The sequence below is a fragment of the Glycine soja genome, chromosome 11 (genome assembly GCF_004193775.1).
Source record: "Glycine soja cultivar W05 chromosome 11, ASM419377v2, whole genome shotgun sequence".
Classification (NCBI taxonomy): Eukaryota; Viridiplantae; Streptophyta; class Magnoliopsida; order Fabales; family Fabaceae; genus Glycine; species Glycine soja.
The window spans coordinates 39,199,854-39,219,321 of record NC_041012.1 but is presented as its reverse complement, the minus strand read 5'-3'; the positions used below and the strand labels follow the sequence as shown (position 1 = coordinate 39,219,321).

General features: G+C 30.3%; 2 protein-coding genes across 2 annotated transcripts; one reads left to right on the top strand and one right to left on the bottom strand.

Moving 5' to 3' along the window:
• Window positions 1–6,372, top strand: LOC114377425 (nuclear transcription factor Y subunit A-1-like). The gene is made up of 7 exons (XM_028335920.1): window positions 1–155; window positions 761–973; window positions 1,711–1,826; window positions 2,066–2,134; window positions 3,317–3,481; window positions 5,422–5,820; window positions 6,013–6,372. The coding sequence occupies exons 2-6, from the start codon at window positions 778–780 to the stop codon at window positions 5,788–5,790; spliced, it is 915 nt and encodes a 304-aa protein (XP_028191721.1). The 5' UTR covers window positions 1–155; window positions 761–777; the 3' UTR covers window positions 5,791–5,820; window positions 6,013–6,372.
• Window positions 6,373–6,845: 473 nt separating this feature from the next.
• Window positions 6,846–13,332, bottom strand: LOC114376098 (carotenoid 9,10(9',10')-cleavage dioxygenase 1). The gene is made up of 14 exons (XM_028334019.1): window positions 12,996–13,332; window positions 12,020–12,090; window positions 11,761–11,775; window positions 10,824–10,935; window positions 10,631–10,730; window positions 10,176–10,238; window positions 9,822–9,932; window positions 9,556–9,740; window positions 9,234–9,372; window positions 8,620–8,737; window positions 8,425–8,526; window positions 8,029–8,280; window positions 7,414–7,525; window positions 6,846–7,053 (listed from the first exon to the last, which is right to left on the bottom strand). The coding sequence occupies exons 1-14, from the start codon at window positions 13,215–13,217 to the stop codon at window positions 7,024–7,026; spliced, it is 1,632 nt and encodes a 543-aa protein (XP_028189820.1). The 5' UTR covers window positions 13,218–13,332; the 3' UTR covers window positions 6,846–7,023.
• Between the last annotated feature and the right edge of the window lie 6,136 nt (window positions 13,333–19,468).

Here is a 19,468-nt window from a genome sequence, read left to right as displayed (position 1 = left end):
ACATTTTTTTCATTAATATTCGTAAAAGTTAATTCTTATTCTCATCACTGCATCATGCTCCATTGTCTCTCTTGAGGTTGCAGACTTAGAGAGAGAGAGAGATAATGGGTCTCATTTCAATGCAATTCAGGTTCTGAAAACCAAAGCTTTTCATAGTAAGTCCTTCTGAAGTTCATTGCTTTATTCTCTTGAATCACAGAATCTCTAGTTTTTGTTAAAATTGATTTTAACTTTCTAAAGGGTGTTTCTGTGTGTGCTTGTTTGTTGTCATCTTCCTTTATGATAATTGTTTGTAAGAAATGGGATTTTTGTTTTCAGCATGTGCGTTTAGTTGGGAAGAAAACATGAGAAAAGTAATTTTGATTTTTGAGCTTTCAGTTTTAGTAATGGTCCTAATGGATAAGGATAGTCAATAGTTATTACTTTGTTTTTTTTATACAAAATAGAATTTCATGTTAGCTATAAATAATCAAATTCCCTGCTCAAGAACACAGAAATTGATAAAGCTCTAGTCTTTTTGGGATTTTGAGTGGAGGGTAAGTCTTAAAATTCATTTCATTTTACTTGGACTCATTTTCATAGCACGCAATTTAGTCTGAACTTCATTACCCTTTTCTAGCTTTGCAATGGAATGGAGATAAACGATTGAGATTGATTTGATCCCGAGCATCTTTCCTTTTATTTAAATAATTTTTGGAATTTGATTGTGTTCTTGTGTGTCTGTGATTTTGAATTTTGTTGTATCTTTGTGTGGTTATAGGGAAAAGTTGTGCTAAGATGCCGGGGAAAGCTGACACTGATGATTGGCGAGTAGAGCGCGGTGAGCAGATTCAGTTTCAGTCTTCCATTTACTCTCATCATCAGCCTTGGTGGTGTGGAGTGGGGGAAAATGCCTCTAAATCATCTTCAGCTGATCAGTTAAATGGTTCAATCGTGAATGGTATCACGCGGTCTGAGACCAATGATAAGTCAGGTGTCTGTATTTTGGCTGGCATCTTATTTGACTTTTGCTTTATAATAATGTAATTTTGTTACTTCTCCTTTTGGATACACTTTTTTTTTTCTTTTTCTTAATGCTATCTATTTTGATTAACCAGCATGCTAGTGTTGATTGTTCTATCATCTATTTTGATAGAGAAAAGTGTGATGTTATTGTTACTTGCTCTCTAAAGGTAGTTCAGTAATCCGAGCAAATCAAAGATGTTTGTTAGCCTATTTGGCTTTCAATTCATTAAGCATTCCCCTTTCTTACTTTGTACTTACTGAGGCATTGGGCGATATGCGCTGCTAGCCCTTTGCTTCAGTAAGTGAGCCTGTGTTGACACAATTCAGGTTAATTGCACTATGCCATTAAGAATTTATCCACCCCCCTGAAAATTTAATATGTTTAGTAATGAAATCGTATGATCAATGTATCCGACTTTACTTAGTGGAATAAGGCTTTTGTTGTTGTTGTTGTTAGCAATGACCAATTGACCATCATGCCTTTCAAATTAGGGGTTAATTCTAGTAATTAAGGGAAGAGAAAATTTTATGCATACAAGTAACTTTTTATAGGAAATTTATTGACAATAGATTCCAATTTGTGTTTCCAATAATGACTTCTAATTGGTAGATTAAGAATTCACCTTAAACATAATGTTTGTCTGTATATACAATAGCATTATATAAGAATATAATTTCTACTAATAAGTATCTTGTTGGTCTCAGGTGAAGGTGTTGCCAAAGAATACCAAAACATCAAACATGCCGTGTTGTCAACCCCATTTACCATGGACAAACATCTTGCTCCAAATCCCCAGATGGAACTTGTTGGTCATTCAGTTGTAAGACCTTTAGAATTACCTTTTTCTAAGACAATTTTGGCACAGAGAACTTTTGTATCACACTGCATGAGCCTTTAATTTATAGTTGTGAATTAATAACTCCTTAATCTCTTCTATTTTCTTTTCTTTAATTTTTTTTTGGGGGGAGGGAGGGTTATGGATTGTGCCACTTTGTACTAATAGTATATCTTTGGGGGGTAAAATATTAAGATTATAAGCTTCCTCAATATGTGATGCAGGTTTTAACATCTCCTTATTCAGATGCACAGCATGGTCAAATCTTGACTACTTACGGGCAACAAGTTATGGTATAATATCTGTAATTTTCTGTACGGTTTTTATGAAATTTGCTTCCATTTGAACAAATCTTTTTAATCTGTAGATCAGAAGTGGCCCACCTTTGTGACAATGGAAATATAATATATCTTTTGTTTGGTGTATAGAATAGATACTTTGTGAACCTATATTTGTGCATAATAAGCTTATTTATAGATTAAAACATTATTTATTTTTGAAAGAAAAGGGTTGATATAAAAGTAGTATTTTTGCCCTTGCAGGGACATGTATTATGCTTATTTATTAGTTTGGTAAAATAATTATTATTTTTTGGATATTATTTATGATTGTGTGTCTTTAGCTGTCTGTGCACATCTTTCATGATTGTGTGCCATTAATTAAACATTTTGAACTAGAATTTTGTTCTACAAAGTATTACATTATTCTTTTGTAAATATATAGACCACAAATTAGAAGCACAAGATGATCAAATAGAAGTTATCAAGTATAGTGAGTGTCATATCTGATGTTTATAAATTGAATACACATATACTTTACAAGTTTCTTCTTTTTAAAACTCATTAATTGTTTACTTTAACTGAACATTATTTTTAAAATTGATCTATAATACTTTTCATTATGTCTTTGAGTAATTAAGTATTTCTTTATAAGATTGATTGTTTCAGAGGAGGATGCCAGATTGGCACTTGATGTGACGCAGTATAAGGTTATAAACATATTTTTTGGATGATGCCTCGTCAATACTTGATTAGATGTGGCAATATGAGGTTGCTGGGAGTCTACTTTCATATAGTATGTAGATCTAGATTATGTAAATGAGGATATATGGTGTCACTTTCTTAGTTTGAAGTAATTTGAACATATTTACAAATGTAACAATAAGCTTGGAAATGCAAATGCCTTCGGTTGTAAGTTGTGGTTCTTTCTGTTTTCCATTACATTATGAAGAGCTAGACACTTCACATCCTTGTAACAGTAACCATTGCATGAGTGTCAACTTTATGATGGTAGTAGCACTTCTTTCATGTGGGCTTTCTTTTCTTTATGAACTTCTGTATCTATGTTTAAATTCAACCTTTCTTTCGCTTCAAATTTTCCTCCGAGGCTTTTTATGACTTCTAATATTCTTGTTGAACCAAGTAAATGCAATACTACTTTATTACTAGTCCTAACAGATAATGGTATGATGCTAGATAAACCCTCAATTGTACGGAATGTATCATGCTAGAATGCCTTTGCCACCTGAAATGGAAGAGGAGCCTGTTTATGTCAATGCAAAGCAGTATCATGGTATTTTGAGGCGAAGACAGTCACGTGCTAAGGCTGAGCTTGAAAAGAAAGTAATCAAAAACAGGAAGGTATGATTGATATTCAACTTATTCAGGAAGGGGATTATACAGCTAAGAGGAAGGGATTAAATATCCTGAAAAAGAATTAGAATGAAACAAAAATGAATAGTTAAAATTCATTTAAGGAAGTAGGTTACTGCTAGATTGAGCTTTATGCTGGATAGAAAAAATTACCCTGAATTGGTTCAATAACTTGCTTCGTAGGAGTTTTATGGTGTTTTTTCTAATTTTTTTTGTATTCAATTCTTGTGACTGATAATCTCTTGACCTTCTCAGTTGCATATATAAATTTAGGCAGTTGTATTTAGCTTGTCTTGGATTGCATGTTGAGTTGCCAATGTTTGTTCTATGATTTATTTCTATTCCCATGTTTTCTTTGGTTATTTTTCTTTCTATTAGATCTGGTTCTTGTGGCTATCTGATAGAAAAAAGAATGGAATATCAATTCCATTTCCTGCTTTGCCGCTTCTCTGTTATGCAGCAAGCAGCTGGGTTGAAATCAATGTCTTTTAAACTCTCAAATTTAACATCTCTTCAGTATTGACATATGGACATAATATGCTAATTCTTATGTGGAAATCTTACATTTATAGATTTAAATGCCAAGGTTTTTTTTTTGTATAAAGGATATTAAAAAGGATCAGAAGGGCTAAAAAAGAATGTTTGGTACAAAGTAGTGTTTAAAATTTTGTGTGTTCAGAATAATTTAGGAATTTTCACTATCAGGAAATCATAACAGTCCCAACTCCCAAATGTCGTTTACTTGACTAAAGATTTATTTAGTAGTTGGTGACAAGAACATCTTGGCTAAAAGATTTTAAGCTGTCAGGCAAAGGCACCTGAACAATTATATAACTTTAACAGGGGGTTTCTACTTTTTTTTGTGTGTGTGGTTTTAGGGGGTTTCTACATCTTTGAAGACACTAAAAAAGAAAGAAAAATGTGTGGTGTATGCTTGCAAGCCTATACAACATCTCTGCTCTATTCTTATGAAGTATTGCCTGCCACTTGCAGGCAAACTGCTCTATAGATGATCTTCAAATCCAAATTCATTGTTATTGTTCCAAAATTCCAGGAATTTCTGTCTGGAATGTTTTCAGCCAATACTCTGTGCTGAAGTTAATAGGCAATTTTGTCAAACCCTGAAAAAGAAACTCCCAAGTTACATTTTTTGGCCAAAATTGCTTTGGAAGTAAAATTTTGATTTCTTGACATCAAGTCTTACAAAATTGCTAAAGTTTTACAGTTAAGGAGGCATGTGGTGGATGATTTAATTAAAGACACTTTTGAATGAACAGAGTAGAAAACTGTAAGCAATTTAGTTGAGTGGACTGGTTGTGAGCCTAGTAGCACTGTGGTTTCTCTAAACATGATTATGGTCAGGTAGTGAGGGGAAAATCACGAATTACTGGGATTTGACTCCTTTAAAGTAAGCAAAGGTAAAATAAGTAATCTCAGTAGTTGATGAGAAAATCATTAATTGATATTCTAACACATGTGATTTGTTATAAATGTATATGTAATATCAACCATTGATTTTCTCATCAATGGTTGAGATTACTTACTATACTCTCTAAAGTGAATTGCTCACTTTAGAGGATCCAGAATGATATTTTTTTGAAAATTCACCTCACCATATCTCACTGTTAGAATTATATAATAGCTAGTAGCTACTGTCATTGTGTAATTGTAATGTAATAATTAATAGTTTGCTAGTTACAGCTGTCAGTTAGTTACACCTACAGCTGTCAATTACATATCTGATGTATAAATACCACTGATGTAACTCTATTATCAGATTAATGAATTCATCATTCATTTCCCAATACTCACACTGGTTACTGGTAAGGTGTTTGTGAATGTTTTGTATTCATATAATTTTATCTCTCACTTCTTGCCATTGGTGCAGAATTGATCATTGTCCTAAGTGTTTCATTCATTTCTTACAGCCATACCTCCATGAATCCCGTCACCTTCATGCCATGAGAAGGGCTAGAGGCAATGGTGGTCGCTTTCTCAACAAAAAGAAGCTCGAAAATTACAATTCTGATGCCACTTCAGACATTGGGCAAAATACTGGTGCAAACCCCTCAACAAACTCACCTAACACTCAACATTTGTTCACCAACAATGAGAATCTAGGCTCATCAAATGCGTCACAAGCCACGGTTCAGGACATGCACAGAGTGGAGAGTTTCAATATTGGTTACCATAATGGAAATGGTCTTGCAGAACTGTACCATTCACAAGCAAATGGAAAAAAGGAGGGAAACTGCTTTGGTAAAGAGAGGGACCCTAATAATGGGGCTTTCAAATGACACTTCGCCCAGCCATACAGCAACAGTTAGGTACTAGAAAAAAACTGTATATACATACTATGTTTCAGTTTAAACTTCAATATTTAACTGAGTCGAATGGTGTCATGTGATCCATGTAGTTGAGTTAACCTAGTAGGATAAGGTATTGTTGTTGTTGTTGTGTGTTGTATACCAAGGTTTAGTTGAATTTCTCTCAAGTCTCATGAGGTTCATATGTTGCAGGTGAAGATGAAGGGTTTTTATCTCATCCAACTTGTGATGCTGTATTGAAGGCAATTCATTCTTGGCTTAGTTAAGTGGTGAGACCAGTGACATGGAGTACACTCTGCCTTGTTTGGTCTCTCCCCTTGCATTTGTTTCTCTTTACAAGTCCATATGTAAAAATGGATAACGGAAAGAAAAAGAAAAATCACTTTTGTTTGAGAACTTTTTTAAGTTTGTTTTTAACTGTGTGAAGGTTTCATAAAATTGTGGACTGACTTGTGTGACATATGCTCCACAAAACCTTAAAACTTTCGTCTATTTTGTCCTATATCTCCTTGCACATTATTAATCTAAATTGGTGCATATTTTCTATAGTAATATTTGTATTCTTGATGCTTGTGTATGTGTTTCCATATGAATTAATACGCGAGGCATGTGAATGAAAATAAAATTTTAGTGGAGAAGCTTGGCTTGCTTAATAAAATTTCCAGTGATAATATCTTTGGTTTAAAATTTTTACGTACTGGAAATACAATTGTCAACTTAAAAGAAAAACCGGTATAACCTGGTTAAAACAAAACAAAACAAAACGGATAGCAAACCAGACAATCTGATTCGATATTTTTTATTATTTAATCAAATCTCTTTTCAATTTTTTCCAAACAGCGTTTAGAAAATAAATGAACTGGATTGATTTTTATTAACCCAAAACAGCGTTTATATTATTTATAAATGAAATTTTATTTTTATTTTTGATATTATACAATTATGAATAATGTGATTTTTTTGTTTAACATTGCTTAATATATGCTGTAAAAAAATTGCTTAATATATTATATTAAAAACAAAAATAATATTTAATCATTATTGATTCAATCACTGTTATTCAACCAATACCTCCATTGACTCAACTACCAATCCGGTTTTAAAAACATTGGTTTAATGAGATACTGGATATATATGGTACAATCGATTATTTGTTGTATACAAAGACTGAGGCAGGACGGTACAGTGAGGCTGCCAAAATTATCACAGTTTACCCTGCTCTTGCAGTTGTTCCTGCCCAAAGAGCAAATAATAATAATAATTAGTAGCATGCTCTTAAACAAAAGTGAAAGACAAATAAGAGGGTAGTATTATTAAGCAACAGGTGGTAGTGTTTTAAAACAGAAGAGAGGTAAGCAATCAATCAGAAACAATTGAATGCTTCCTTTTAATTTTTTTTGAAGTGGTTTTATCTTTCCAGAAATTAGTTCATATCAGATCAAACAAGCACTCAAACTTGAATGGCATTTATTACCAGATAACTCTGAGAAAGTGGTTACTAAATAAACATTGCAACTTTGCAAGTAATGTGGAGGAAAGAAAGAGAGGAAGAAATGCAATGTAGGAATATATAAATGTAGTTGTAACACAAACCTCTGTCACAAAGAAGGCATGGAAACCATATGGAACTCTATGCGGCAATTCGACAACTGCAACAGGATCTGCTGACATTGTTTTTGCATTGATGACATGCACAAATGATTTTCTGCAGTTTTGCAATTTGAATTCAAGTTAGATTTTGTTCTACTAAAAAAGGAGACAAGAAAAAACTAAAAATAAGCCATGATTCCTTAGGAATTACACTAGCCATAACAGCCATACATATGATTACAATTGATGCATATAAAAATAAGGTTTAAATACCCTTTCATCCCTAAAAATATAAGTTTTCATTTTTAGTCCCTATAATTTTTTTATGATTTTGCAATGTCCAAACCTTCCTCTTTGTCCTTCCAGTCAATCTCCATTACAAAAAACACTTATGTGACTCCATCTAGCATTGCCCCGTGGAAACACCTGATGGAACCGCATAAATGTTTTTGTAGTACAGACAAAAAATTAAAGGTTTGAATATTACAAGGATCATAAAGAAAAAATAATAACTACTAAAAGCTATAATTAGTATATTTGTAGGGACAAAAAAGGTATTTAAACATAAAAATAATTTCACAGAAGTCACTGTTTCAAGTGTGTGGAGGAAAGCAATACCCGGTATTTTCATCGTGTACAAAACAAATCAAGTATCCATCATCTTCTTCAGAATCGGTACCAGGGACACGAGGGACATAAACAGCTTCCGAGCCATACTTCCCTGGTCCCAAGTCATAGAGACCCTGAACATTTCCTCCTACTTCAAGTTTTGTTTTTCCATTATCCGGTTCAGCATGCAAATCAAATTTAATAATGCCAGTAACTTTTGCAATGCTGTCTAATGTGGTTCCGTATACATATCGCTGCTTCCTGATGAAATTTTAGAGTAAATGAGACCATGAAAATTACAGTTATCAAATTGACAGATGATTAATTAAGATAGACTAATTCAAAAGTTGCAGTTGAGTGAGTTGACTTCCCTAAATTTTTTCAACATGGAGAGAATGAGCTTACCTTCCAGTGTAGCTCTCATTCACCCTAGGAAAATCTACAGCAGATGCTGATAGTTTCTTTTGAGAAGCTTCACCCGTTTTCATGTTAAATCTCATTTCATACCTGGAAAGAGTTCAATAACCAGAAATAAATAACAATTATACAGTAAGTTTTTTTTTTCCTTCTAAATATTACATGTAAGAATGAGTATTTTACAGCTCATTTGAGAAATTTTCAAGCTTTTCCTTGGCAGTCCCACCGACCAAATCCAAATTTGGATTCTGAAGGCGGCATGTGATCAGAACAACTTCATCTTCCTCCTCCCAAGCATTGGCTGGAAAAAAATGTCACACGTAAGGTTACAATGGACAAGTCAGAAATAAAGAATTCAAAGAACAAATTTTGGTTTTGAATTCAAACTTTTAAGTATATTGCAATGGACAAATTTATGCAGTGATTTGCATGTTACCACAAGGATTGTCAAAAACTTTGACATTAATGATATACAGAATACAGACTAAAGACATCCTTCATACGTTGGCTGGAATATACTGGATCTGCTACTCATTTTTATTATTATTATTATTATTTTTGTGAAGGACAAGGACCACATCTAACACACTTCCATAAATAACAGACTAAAAGGAGACAATTTATTTTCGAGGGACTAAAAACAAACATTTCCCCAATCATAGGGACTAAAAACATATATAACTCTTTTTTGTATCATGCACTTCAATCATATGGACAGTTGAATTTTTATAAAAAATATCATTGCAGAATATCAATCAACATATCATATTAAGTAGAAACAAAATAAACAAACACACCATTGTGGAATATGAAGCAGTTGGGTAACTCAAACCATCTAATAAGCTTTTCATCCTTAGCATACCGAGGTAGCACACCAAAACGAGCTTTCTTGGTTGAATCAAATGAGAATATCAGTGTCTTATTCTTCACCATTTCCTGAAAAATAGATTTCGATTGACAATGCCAAATTCATTAATTGCCATCAATTAGTGTGCAAAGTCAATAGAAGCTATATCATCAAACCATCCTTGACACAACCCTCCCCCCATACAAAAAAGAAGCTTCCAACCTGGAATATAAGCTTTTGCCAGAATATAAGAACAGAAACACCTGGAATACCTTTGGCCTAAAAATCAAAGGAAGATCCAAAAATATTGCATAATTCTCTGTGATGGCAAAGTCGTGCATCATGATGGGATCTGATACTGTTATGGGTACAGGATCATGCATATAACCATCCTTTGAAATTACTCTGTATGTGATATATGGTGGTGTATGCGCATAGCCAAATGTAAACATCTCCCCTGCATACAGGATATTTATTCGTTGGTATAACTATTCCATTAAATCAGTCACTTTAATTACTTTTTTTAAGATGGCTTCACCAGTAAATGGGTCAACTTTTGGATGAGCAGTGAAGGAGTGGCCCAATCTCTTGTCATAATCTAGCATGCCAAGTGTCTGCAAATCACCATCTTCAAAAACTTTAATAGCATCTGCAAAATTCAAAATGAAACTATTTCAAACCTACACCAGAAGAGGTAAAACACAACTATAGCTAGCAAGTCACTAACTAGATTGCAGTTACTTTCTCCATGAGAAAAAAAAACCTTGTCACTTAGGATCATAACTCGGTGAGTTTTTTCAACCCCTTTGATCTATACAGTCAATGGCATTTCAGATATAAGCAAGGGTTTTATATCATTCATAAAAGTAAAACAGATAAGAATGATACTTACAGGGTTTATCTGCTTCTGAGAGTGCTAGAAGTTTCCCATGGTGATATACGAGAGCAGTATTAGCTGGTAGAAATTTGAGTATGAGCACAAGTTAGTTTCGGCACTTTCAGTCATATACAAGAGCTTAGTATTCCCAGTCAAAAACCATCAAAAGATTTTGCCAAAACGTGTATTAGCTATCAGCAAGGCAAAGTACCATGTAATGCACTCTCTGGCCATTTGGAAAATAAAATTGAGGGCTACTTTATAAACGGAATGATGAATTAGGCATTGTGTTCTAATATATTTTGTGATGTATCAATAATGAAAGAAGCCTATACATAATGCAAGTATGCAACAGTAGTGGAGTCTTCAAATGGGTCATACATTATGAAACACTATTTGAATCGCACAGAACAAAATTGCAGAATGTACTGGGACCTTAAATTTGAAAACTATTATATAGCACAAATTACCTGTTCCAGTTCCATAAGAAGCATCCAGCACTTTCCATTTAGTTCTCAGCATATGTATGTTAACCATTAAAAGTCCGAATAGACCTTTGAGATCTCCAATCTGAACATGACATATAAGAAGCTACATTTGTCTTGCTAAAACAAAGCATTTCTAAATTCTAAGACTAGTAAAGTTTTCACTTTCTTTTCATACCTTCATAAATTTGGAGCCTCCAAAGTATTCTTCTTGTTTAAGGCGAGAAGTTCTCACAAAACGGGAAACATATGTAGCTTTTCCATCTTTGATGCGCAAGCCATGAATCATTCTGCAATTCAATAGATCAAAATTGGAGAAACAAATACCAGAACTATGATTTTGTGTCGTGTAATTGACTGCCCAAATTTAAGAACATCGGAAACAGTATAATTTTCACTATGATGAACTGCTGAAAGTCAGAACTGAATGTATAATTGGAACTGGTGTTTAACTCACAAAACAAGTGTTCCGAAATCTGTATGGAAGATGCTTTGTTATCTAGAATATTATATTGTTTAGGGTATAATTCCACTTATCATTGTCTAGTTACCTCCCATGAGATGAAAAGATGTTAATACCAACCCAATGAGTACCTTGAATGCAATTGTCACGAACCAACTATCCACAAGCTTTAGTTGTTAAGCAAATATACATGAATGATTTTTAACAATATATCTCTAACAGTAATGAAGCAAGAAAAAAAAAAAAGGCATTTACAGACAGAAAGAAATAAAACGAGGAATGGAAAAAGGAAGGGGAATCCAGAAGAATGTAAATATTTACATCCTAGAGAATCTGGCTGTGCAGACTGGGATCGTAATTAGAAATTAAATTGTAATCACCAATCCAAATTGGCACTACATTAAATTAAAGCTCACATATTTCACAGGTCAATGGCAAAATAAAATGGACAACCAAACTATTCAAAAAAGGGAATCAGCCAAAAATACTAAAGAGATTTTGATTGAAGTTTGATGCTCAACAATATCCCCAAGCAATTCCAAATTCCAATAATAAGATTCAGCAAATATTGCCCGTCTATTGACACAAAAAAATACATCTATAACAAACTTCAAAGAAATATATGTTTGCACATAGGAAGAGAATCACGCACCCATCTCCATCAAACCTACAAAAACAGTCAGGTAAAGCCTGGTAAGCTTCAAAGTCCAGTTGAAGAACACATTTTTTAATAGATATAAACTTAAAAGCATGCATATCAATACCAAACCTTCTTATAAAAAGTAAATATGGGAAAAATAAATTCAATACTGATAAGTAACATGGATAACCAAGAAATGCTATTTCCGCCAAGATTTGTGCAATATCTCATAATAAAGCTTTAAAATATACATAAATAAATAAAACTTTACCAGTGATATCCAGCTACAGGAGCAAACTTCGGATTAGGCCCAACTCTGACAAACTCCCCATTCAAGCAATCCTGCAACACACTTCAAATGTTAGACAATTTTTGAGTGGCATGACCTGATATTGGTTTAGACTCTAGACCTTTAGTGGCAGAGTGTATTACAGGAAAATGTTGAAATCATGTCAGTGAATTGCAATGGTAACATTTTTCAAGGACTAGAAAGCAGAAAACTACAAGGATAAATCGCAAATTTTTCATGGCCAGTTAAGCATAACACGGGCTCCCCATATGAACTCAGGTGTAAAGCAGCATAATACAAGTGAAGATATAATAATCAAAGAACTGCCAGAAATATGGACATAGACTACTTCCACAGTGCTCACAAATGAAAATCTAGAGGCTGTAAGTTTTCTTACAAATCATGACACCACAACAGATAAAAACGAAACACAATTACATGAAGGTCTTAAAAAGCGTCTGCAACCATGATTTCAGCCATAATGTTAAGGTTTTTGGGGTGTCCATGATCACAATTGTGGTTGCATTTGTCTGCAATTTCTCACAATTTCAAGAAACATGGCGAAACTGCAACCGCAATTCAAAACCTTGAATTACCCACATAAATAACCCATATCCTCAAATGGATAACAAGAAGACTTTAATTTCCATAGACTGTCAGATTAAAACTATTACACAAACAACCAAGGTTTTAAAGTCCTAGTTTCGCCGCTTTCCATGATATTGTGGGAAATTGCAGACAAATGCGGCGATAATTGTGGTTGCGTTGAGGTCGCAGACACTCCGAAAACCTTGTTAATTAGCATTACAAAAGACAACAATCTTCCCCTACATGATAATCTATGATTGGATAACAGTAAAACATTGTCAATCAATCTCTACAGTATGAGTACATTTTAATCAAATTGAATAAAGAACAAATTAAAAAAAAACTCACACACAGAGGCAAAAGTACTAACCGGAAGGTACCCTTTGACAGGAAGGTCCTTGGTTGGAGGGGTCTCACTCACGGGAGCAAAATTACCAGTGAGGTAGTGATGGGGCAGTGAAGAATCATACAAGAACTTCACCACCAATTTCTCCAACAAATCAACCACTTTTGAGGTGAAACCATTGCTGGGTTTTGGCTCAACCTTCACTAACCCCCCCTCTCCACTAATCTTCTTTCCATCATCCCCCATGTTTGTCTGAAATGCTCAAACTGTCAAAAAGCTTTGAGCTTTACGCAGTTGGGTGTGGAAAGTGGTGAATTAGTGTGCCACTATTATGATTATTTATTGTTATTACGTGTATTTGATCATTTTGATGTGGCTGATCTTCCAACGGTGCAGTTTTAATAATGGCTTCTTTGGCCCAGCAATTGCCACGTTTTTTTGTCACGATCTGAAAGATTCTGAATTTGTGTGGGGGAGATCCTGATCTTACATTTCTTGGCATTCCTTGGTTTGCTCAAGATCTGTATTTTGTGCTATACCATATCTGTACTAATAAAAATAAATAAATAGTCTCTTCGGTGTCCATGAATAGTTTCTTGTCTTTTTATTTTTTATTTTAAATATAAGAAAATTTTAATTATTTTTTTTTAATTTAATGAAATTTTTTTAAAAATATTCTTTAAATAGGAAAATATTTTTTAAATGTTTGATATCATATTTAAATAAAAAAATTTAAGAAAAATTTCAAAGTGTCAATTTCTAAACTAATTTCACACGGAATTCTATACCTCTTTAGTATATGACTTTATGCCCCAGCTTTCCAGAGAATTAGCTGAAATTATTTATTGAATTAGTTGAAAAATATAAAAATTTAGTTTATTGAATTATAAGTATTTAATAGAATTATTTATTGAATTAGTTGATAAATATAAAACTACATAAATGAACATATTTATGTAATGTTTTTATATAAATTTTGATTTGATTTTGTTGATAAGAATATATTTTGTAGTATTTATAATTTGTATTAAATTTCATTTTAAACATCTGTAACTTTTTATTTATAAAATATCAAAAAAATAAAAATAAAAACTACATAAACTTACCATTTATCACTGTAAATATCATATATAATAAAAAAGGTAAAAATGAGAAAATTCTATCATGCAATTTTGTACTTTAAATATAAAAGATTAAAAAGAAAATATAATAAATGTTAAATTATAAAAGAAAAATAAATTTAAAAAGTTAGAAGTTAAAATCAAGTTTGAACGAATGCTAATTTAAGGTTATGCTTAGTCAAATTAACTAAAATGTTAACTAATAGCTCAAAGCTAAAGGCAAGTAGCTATAAAACGAGTATATCTACTAAAAAGTAGGTATACAATTTTAAAGTGTTTAGATGTATTGTTGGATAAGCACTTTTGGATATAGTCTTATAATCTCATTTTAAAAATTCAAAAACAAATGATAATTAAAAAAATTAAAAGTAATTAAATAATTAAAATAAATTTTTTTTAACAAATAAGTTTAAACTTACCATTTTGAAAATATAATAAATGCTAAAAAAGGAAAAGTTTGTTACCACTCTTTTCCCATTCCATCAAATTTTGGTATTTACGATTCTGTTCAATTAATATAGGAGGGCAATCAATTTCCATTTTATAACTCGAATAAATGGAGTAGGGTGTAACAAAAGAAATCAGAATATTTGTAAGCAAAAATAAGTAAGAAAATCTTTGATGTCCTGCCGGATACTTTCGTTGCCAAATTTTAGCTCCTAATAAAAATAATTATATACCATGCATCTCTAACCTTTTATGCATAAATACATTGTTAGTCTACGCAATTTAATATTTATTTTCTTTTTTTTTGTAATTTTTGTTAGTTTTAATTCTTACAAAATATGTTTGTTTTATTTTTTATTCTTAAAGTGCATTAGATAACATTTTTTTCTTTGTTTAAAATATTTTTTATTGTTAAAAGTGTTATCTAAAATACTTGAAAAATGAAAAAAACAAAAGAAACACATATTATAAGAATTAATTTTTTTTGCAGAAATAAAAATAAAAAATTATAAATACCAAAAATATATTTAAATCTTTTTAATACATACCGTTTTTCTAACATGTGCAACATCGCACACAACAAGAGTAATTACTCCATAGTATCTAATTTAAATTAAAACCTATTTGTAATGATTCAGTCAATTTAGTTACTATCTTTTATTAATTTAAATTATTTGATTCACTTTCAATCAAAATAATAAATCCCTCTCTCATTTATTAAATTGGTTTCTTTCCTATCGTATTTTTCTTCCAACTATTATATATAGAGAGAGATATTTATTTTGGAGAAAAAAATATTATAATAAATGATCCAGTTTAATAAATGAGAGAGATTTATTATTTTAATTGAAAGTGAATCAACTATTTTAAATAAGAAAAATATAGTAATTAAATTGATTAAATAATCTAAATTAGGTAATACTGAGTAATTAATTATTCTTATTGCGTATAATTTTGCACACATTAGAAAAATGGTTATATATAAGATATTATTTTTACGAATCTTTTATATAGGATCTTTAGGATTACTTTACAAGAATTAAATGATTTAGTTACTTTAATTTTTTTAACAGGAATTTAGTTACTTTAATTAGTTGTATTAAATTTGTATTATTTTTTCTAGAATTATAAAATTAATGGAATTCATTCTCTTAATTTATCTATACCTAATTAATTAATGTATATTCGGTTATAAACTAAAAATTAATGTATATTCACTTAAGCGTATTTTTTTAAAAAAAATCAATACAATAGACAATTTGAAGAGTCTCATAAAAAGAATCAAGACAAACATAAAAAAAAAACCCTATAAAAATACTGGAGGTAATTAAGTTTAGTGAAAATTCCTGTATCATATTATTAATTATTAATTGAAATTAATTTGACCTGTGGAGCAGTCAATCAACACTGTGTAGATTGTTTTGGACAACGTCTCATATCTTCTCCAACATTTTCAGTTCATTCACTTATATATTTTTTTTTTCAAAATTGTTTGATAAGAAAAAAAAATCAGTCATCTGAATTTCATCCACTTTGAGATTTAGGAAATCAAATTGTGATTTAAAGCATATATATGTCATTGTTGTAACAAATTAAATGAGGGGCCTTGAATCATGGTGAAGGATTGTGGTGTACCTTAATTCAATTCTAGTACTATTTTGATTCTCTTTCAGTAATAGTTGGTACAAGAAGGTGATTGATAATCCAGTCTTGTTTCAATTGGCAATAGAATCCTCGAAAAACATGATCAATATATTGCTCTTTATCTTGTGTTTGGTGATAGTAGTGCTGACCATACTGTTCATTTGAAGCTGGAGAGACAGCAAAAGCTCACGAACAAGCCTCCTGTCAAGAGTATATTCAAGTATTCCATAACTTTCTTATATATCATCCATCATTTCATGCTTCTTTTTCTTGAACTTGATCTCACTATATGGTTTAATAATAATTTTATTATATGTTGTGCATATTTTGAATTCTATGTAGACCAAATTTAGAGAGATTATTTGATTGCATTGATATTAACAAACAACCAGAATTTAACCATACTTTTTACTTAAAAACCACAATTAAATGTGGTTAAGTTTTGGTCTATCTTTGATTATATTCCCTCTTAATTCAATATTTTTCTTTATAATTTCGTTTTTTGAGATCAAGTTTGATGTGATGGTCAAGAATGACACAGTATTACTTTAATTAATTCTTCAAACACGCATTCTTAAGTAAATATAATGACAAATTATGTACTACTGTATGTGACATGTAAGGTTAGGTATGATATGCTATTAACAAAATTTTATATATACGTTTTTCAAGGATCAAGTGACAAAAAATTAAAGGATAAATATGGACCACTCACATATGAGAATATTTTCCTGATGATGACTTTTCTCATGCATGTTATTTTAGGCTTGTCTCAGTTCAGAATGCAACATGACGATAATCTGGACCTGAACAATATCCAACACAAAGTATTACAGATCATTCTAATTGTTTAGGTGTTGAATATTATGCATATCAAATGGTTATTCTCTTCTATTTGGAGGGCGCGCTGGTTATAAATTGTGGCAATTAATTCTTTTTTCAATAAAACTTTATTAAGTTCAAAAGTAAATAATGTTACTATCGTTATTAATTTATGTTCATATCTTCTCGGTATTGTGTGGATATTTATTTAATTCTCAGATATATTCATGGACACAAACTTAACACTCCATCCTTACACACAATTAATAAAAAATTAACTAATAATAAAATATAATTTTATTATTATTTATTAGAATTAATCTAATTCTTTTTAATAAAAAATGATATAATTTATTTCCTTAAATAACAATTTTATCATATGAAGATATATTAAATATTTATATAATAAAAAATGAATTTCTCTTGTTATCTTTTATTTATGTGAAATAAAATACGTAACTAACCAACTAAAAATCAGAAATCTTATAAATATATTTTATATGTATTATTATTATTATAGACCTGTAAACTTTAAAAAAATATGATGATTTTAAACTTGATTTTTAATTAAGCAAACTCTAAAAAATTTCATAATCTAACTTGTTAAAAATTAGCCTAGGAGACAGTAAATAAACCTAAAATAATCATTTTATATGTTTTTCTAAAATATTTATATGTATTTTAAAATGTATATATAAATATATTTTAAAATATATATACATAATAATCTATTTGATATATTATATATAATATAGTTTACATAATATATTTAAGAAATAAAGAACCAAAAAAAGTTGCTTAAGAGAAATGGATGGGTCACATTGCCACCTAAAAAAGCAAGAGTTTTAGTTTTAAAAAAAAAGTTCAGAAGAGAATGGATAGGTTTTACTTTTAAAAAATTAAATATATTTAAAATGCATATAAATATATTCATAATGATGATATTAAAAATACATATAAATTATATTTATAAAAAAAATCATTTAGTTAGTTATAAACAAAATGTAGCAAAATTTTATTATGTGAATATTTAATATATCTTCTTAGGATCAAATTATTATTTAAGGAGACAAATTATATCATTTTTCTTATTAAGAGGAATCATATTAATTTTAATAAATGATAAATAATTTTTTATTTTATTTTATTATTGATCAAATTTCTATTGGTGGTGTATGCGAGTGAGATGTTAGATTTGTACTCGTCCAAAAATATCTTTATGTTAACACTAGTTTAGCTGACTTCTACCGCTTAACATTTACCACTTTTTAGTTCTTTAATTAGATTTTTTATTATTTTATTATATCACAAATTGTACCAAGTAACATATCCATTTAAAACATCATATATTTACAAAATTGAAATATATTGCCAATAAAAATAAAAAATTAGTTAGTATTTATTATTCAAATATTTGTATTAAAATTAAAATTTGGAAATGCACTTCTTTTTTTTATTTTTTAATTTGACCATGGTATAAAATTGTTCATGTTGAAAGTAATGATTAATCTTTATCAGATGTCATGAGCATACGCAAGATACATAAGATAAATATTTATTTTTAATATAATTTATTTCATACCTAGAGTTTAATCATAATTCAAATCCTGAATCACTTTATTTTGATATTACTTGTGTGATGTGTCAACCGATTGTTAAAATGTAATTCTAAATCATTTTTTACAAAACAAACCAAAATATTTTGATATTATTTGGGTTGGATAGGTCATCACCCTTGCAAATAAAATAAAAAATAATAAAGACACAATACAAATAGAAAAAAACCTATGAAACTTGTACATCCACCAAGAAGGAGTGGTTTTGTGATTCTGAATTATTGAGATCATTACATAGATTTATGTTTGAATACATGAATTTCGAGTGCTTTAGCAAGTGAGGTCTCTGACCCACTTGCTTCCATTCCTTTTATAAAGACATTTTAAGAAGATTAGTGAACACCATATGTAGATCAAAAACATATTTATGATCATATTCCAACCATCTGTACTCATCATCGTGAAATTTAAATTCATGAACTTTGTCATTGATGAACATCATGGATGTAAGTGTAACTGAATTTGAATGTCCCCAATTTTGTTGACTGGATGACTCTGGAATACTTGTTTTGAGAAACAGAAAATCAATTTTTCACACGGTGATAATAAACTAATCCAATCAAACCTAGATTGAAAATAATATTTAAATATTTTTTATTACAACTCAATTTTGAATTGGTTCTCAAACAATAAAATTTATCATCAAATTAATTTTTAAAAATTATAACTTAATAATAAAATAATTTCACTAAACTGATTTACAATATATACTTATCACATCTTTTATACATTTAGAGATTAAATAATAATTTATATTCTTTCAAATAATAACACTTTCAAATATAAGATTTATTGTATAATTAAAAAAAGAGAAAAAATCATAGGCTCAATTGGATCGAAAAAATTA

Bases quoted from the DNA above. Each gene is read 5' to 3' on its own strand.
- LOC114376098 (XM_028334019.1), bottom strand. From the start codon at position 13,217: ATGGGGGATGATGGAAAGAAGATTAGTGGAGAGGGGGGGTTAGTGAAG. The intron at 10,731-10,823 runs GTATGAAAAGAA...TGTCATGTTCAG, and splicing joins GAGGCTCCAAATTTATGAAG to ATTGGAGATCTCAAAGGTCT. The intron at 7,054-7,413 runs GTTTGTGTTACA...CTCTTTGGGCAG, and splicing joins ATGCCTTCTTTGTGACAGAG to GAACAACTGCAAGAGCAGGG.
- LOC114377425 (XM_028335920.1), top strand. From the start codon at position 778: ATGCCGGGGAAAGCTGACACTGATGATTGGCGAGTAGAGCGCGGTGAG. The intron at 1,827-2,065 runs GTAAGACCTTTA...TATGTGATGCAG, and splicing joins AACTTGTTGGTCATTCAGTT to GTTTTAACATCTCCTTATTC. The intron at 3,482-5,421 runs GTATGATTGATA...CATTTCTTACAG, and splicing joins AAGTAATCAAAAACAGGAAG to CCATACCTCCATGAATCCCG.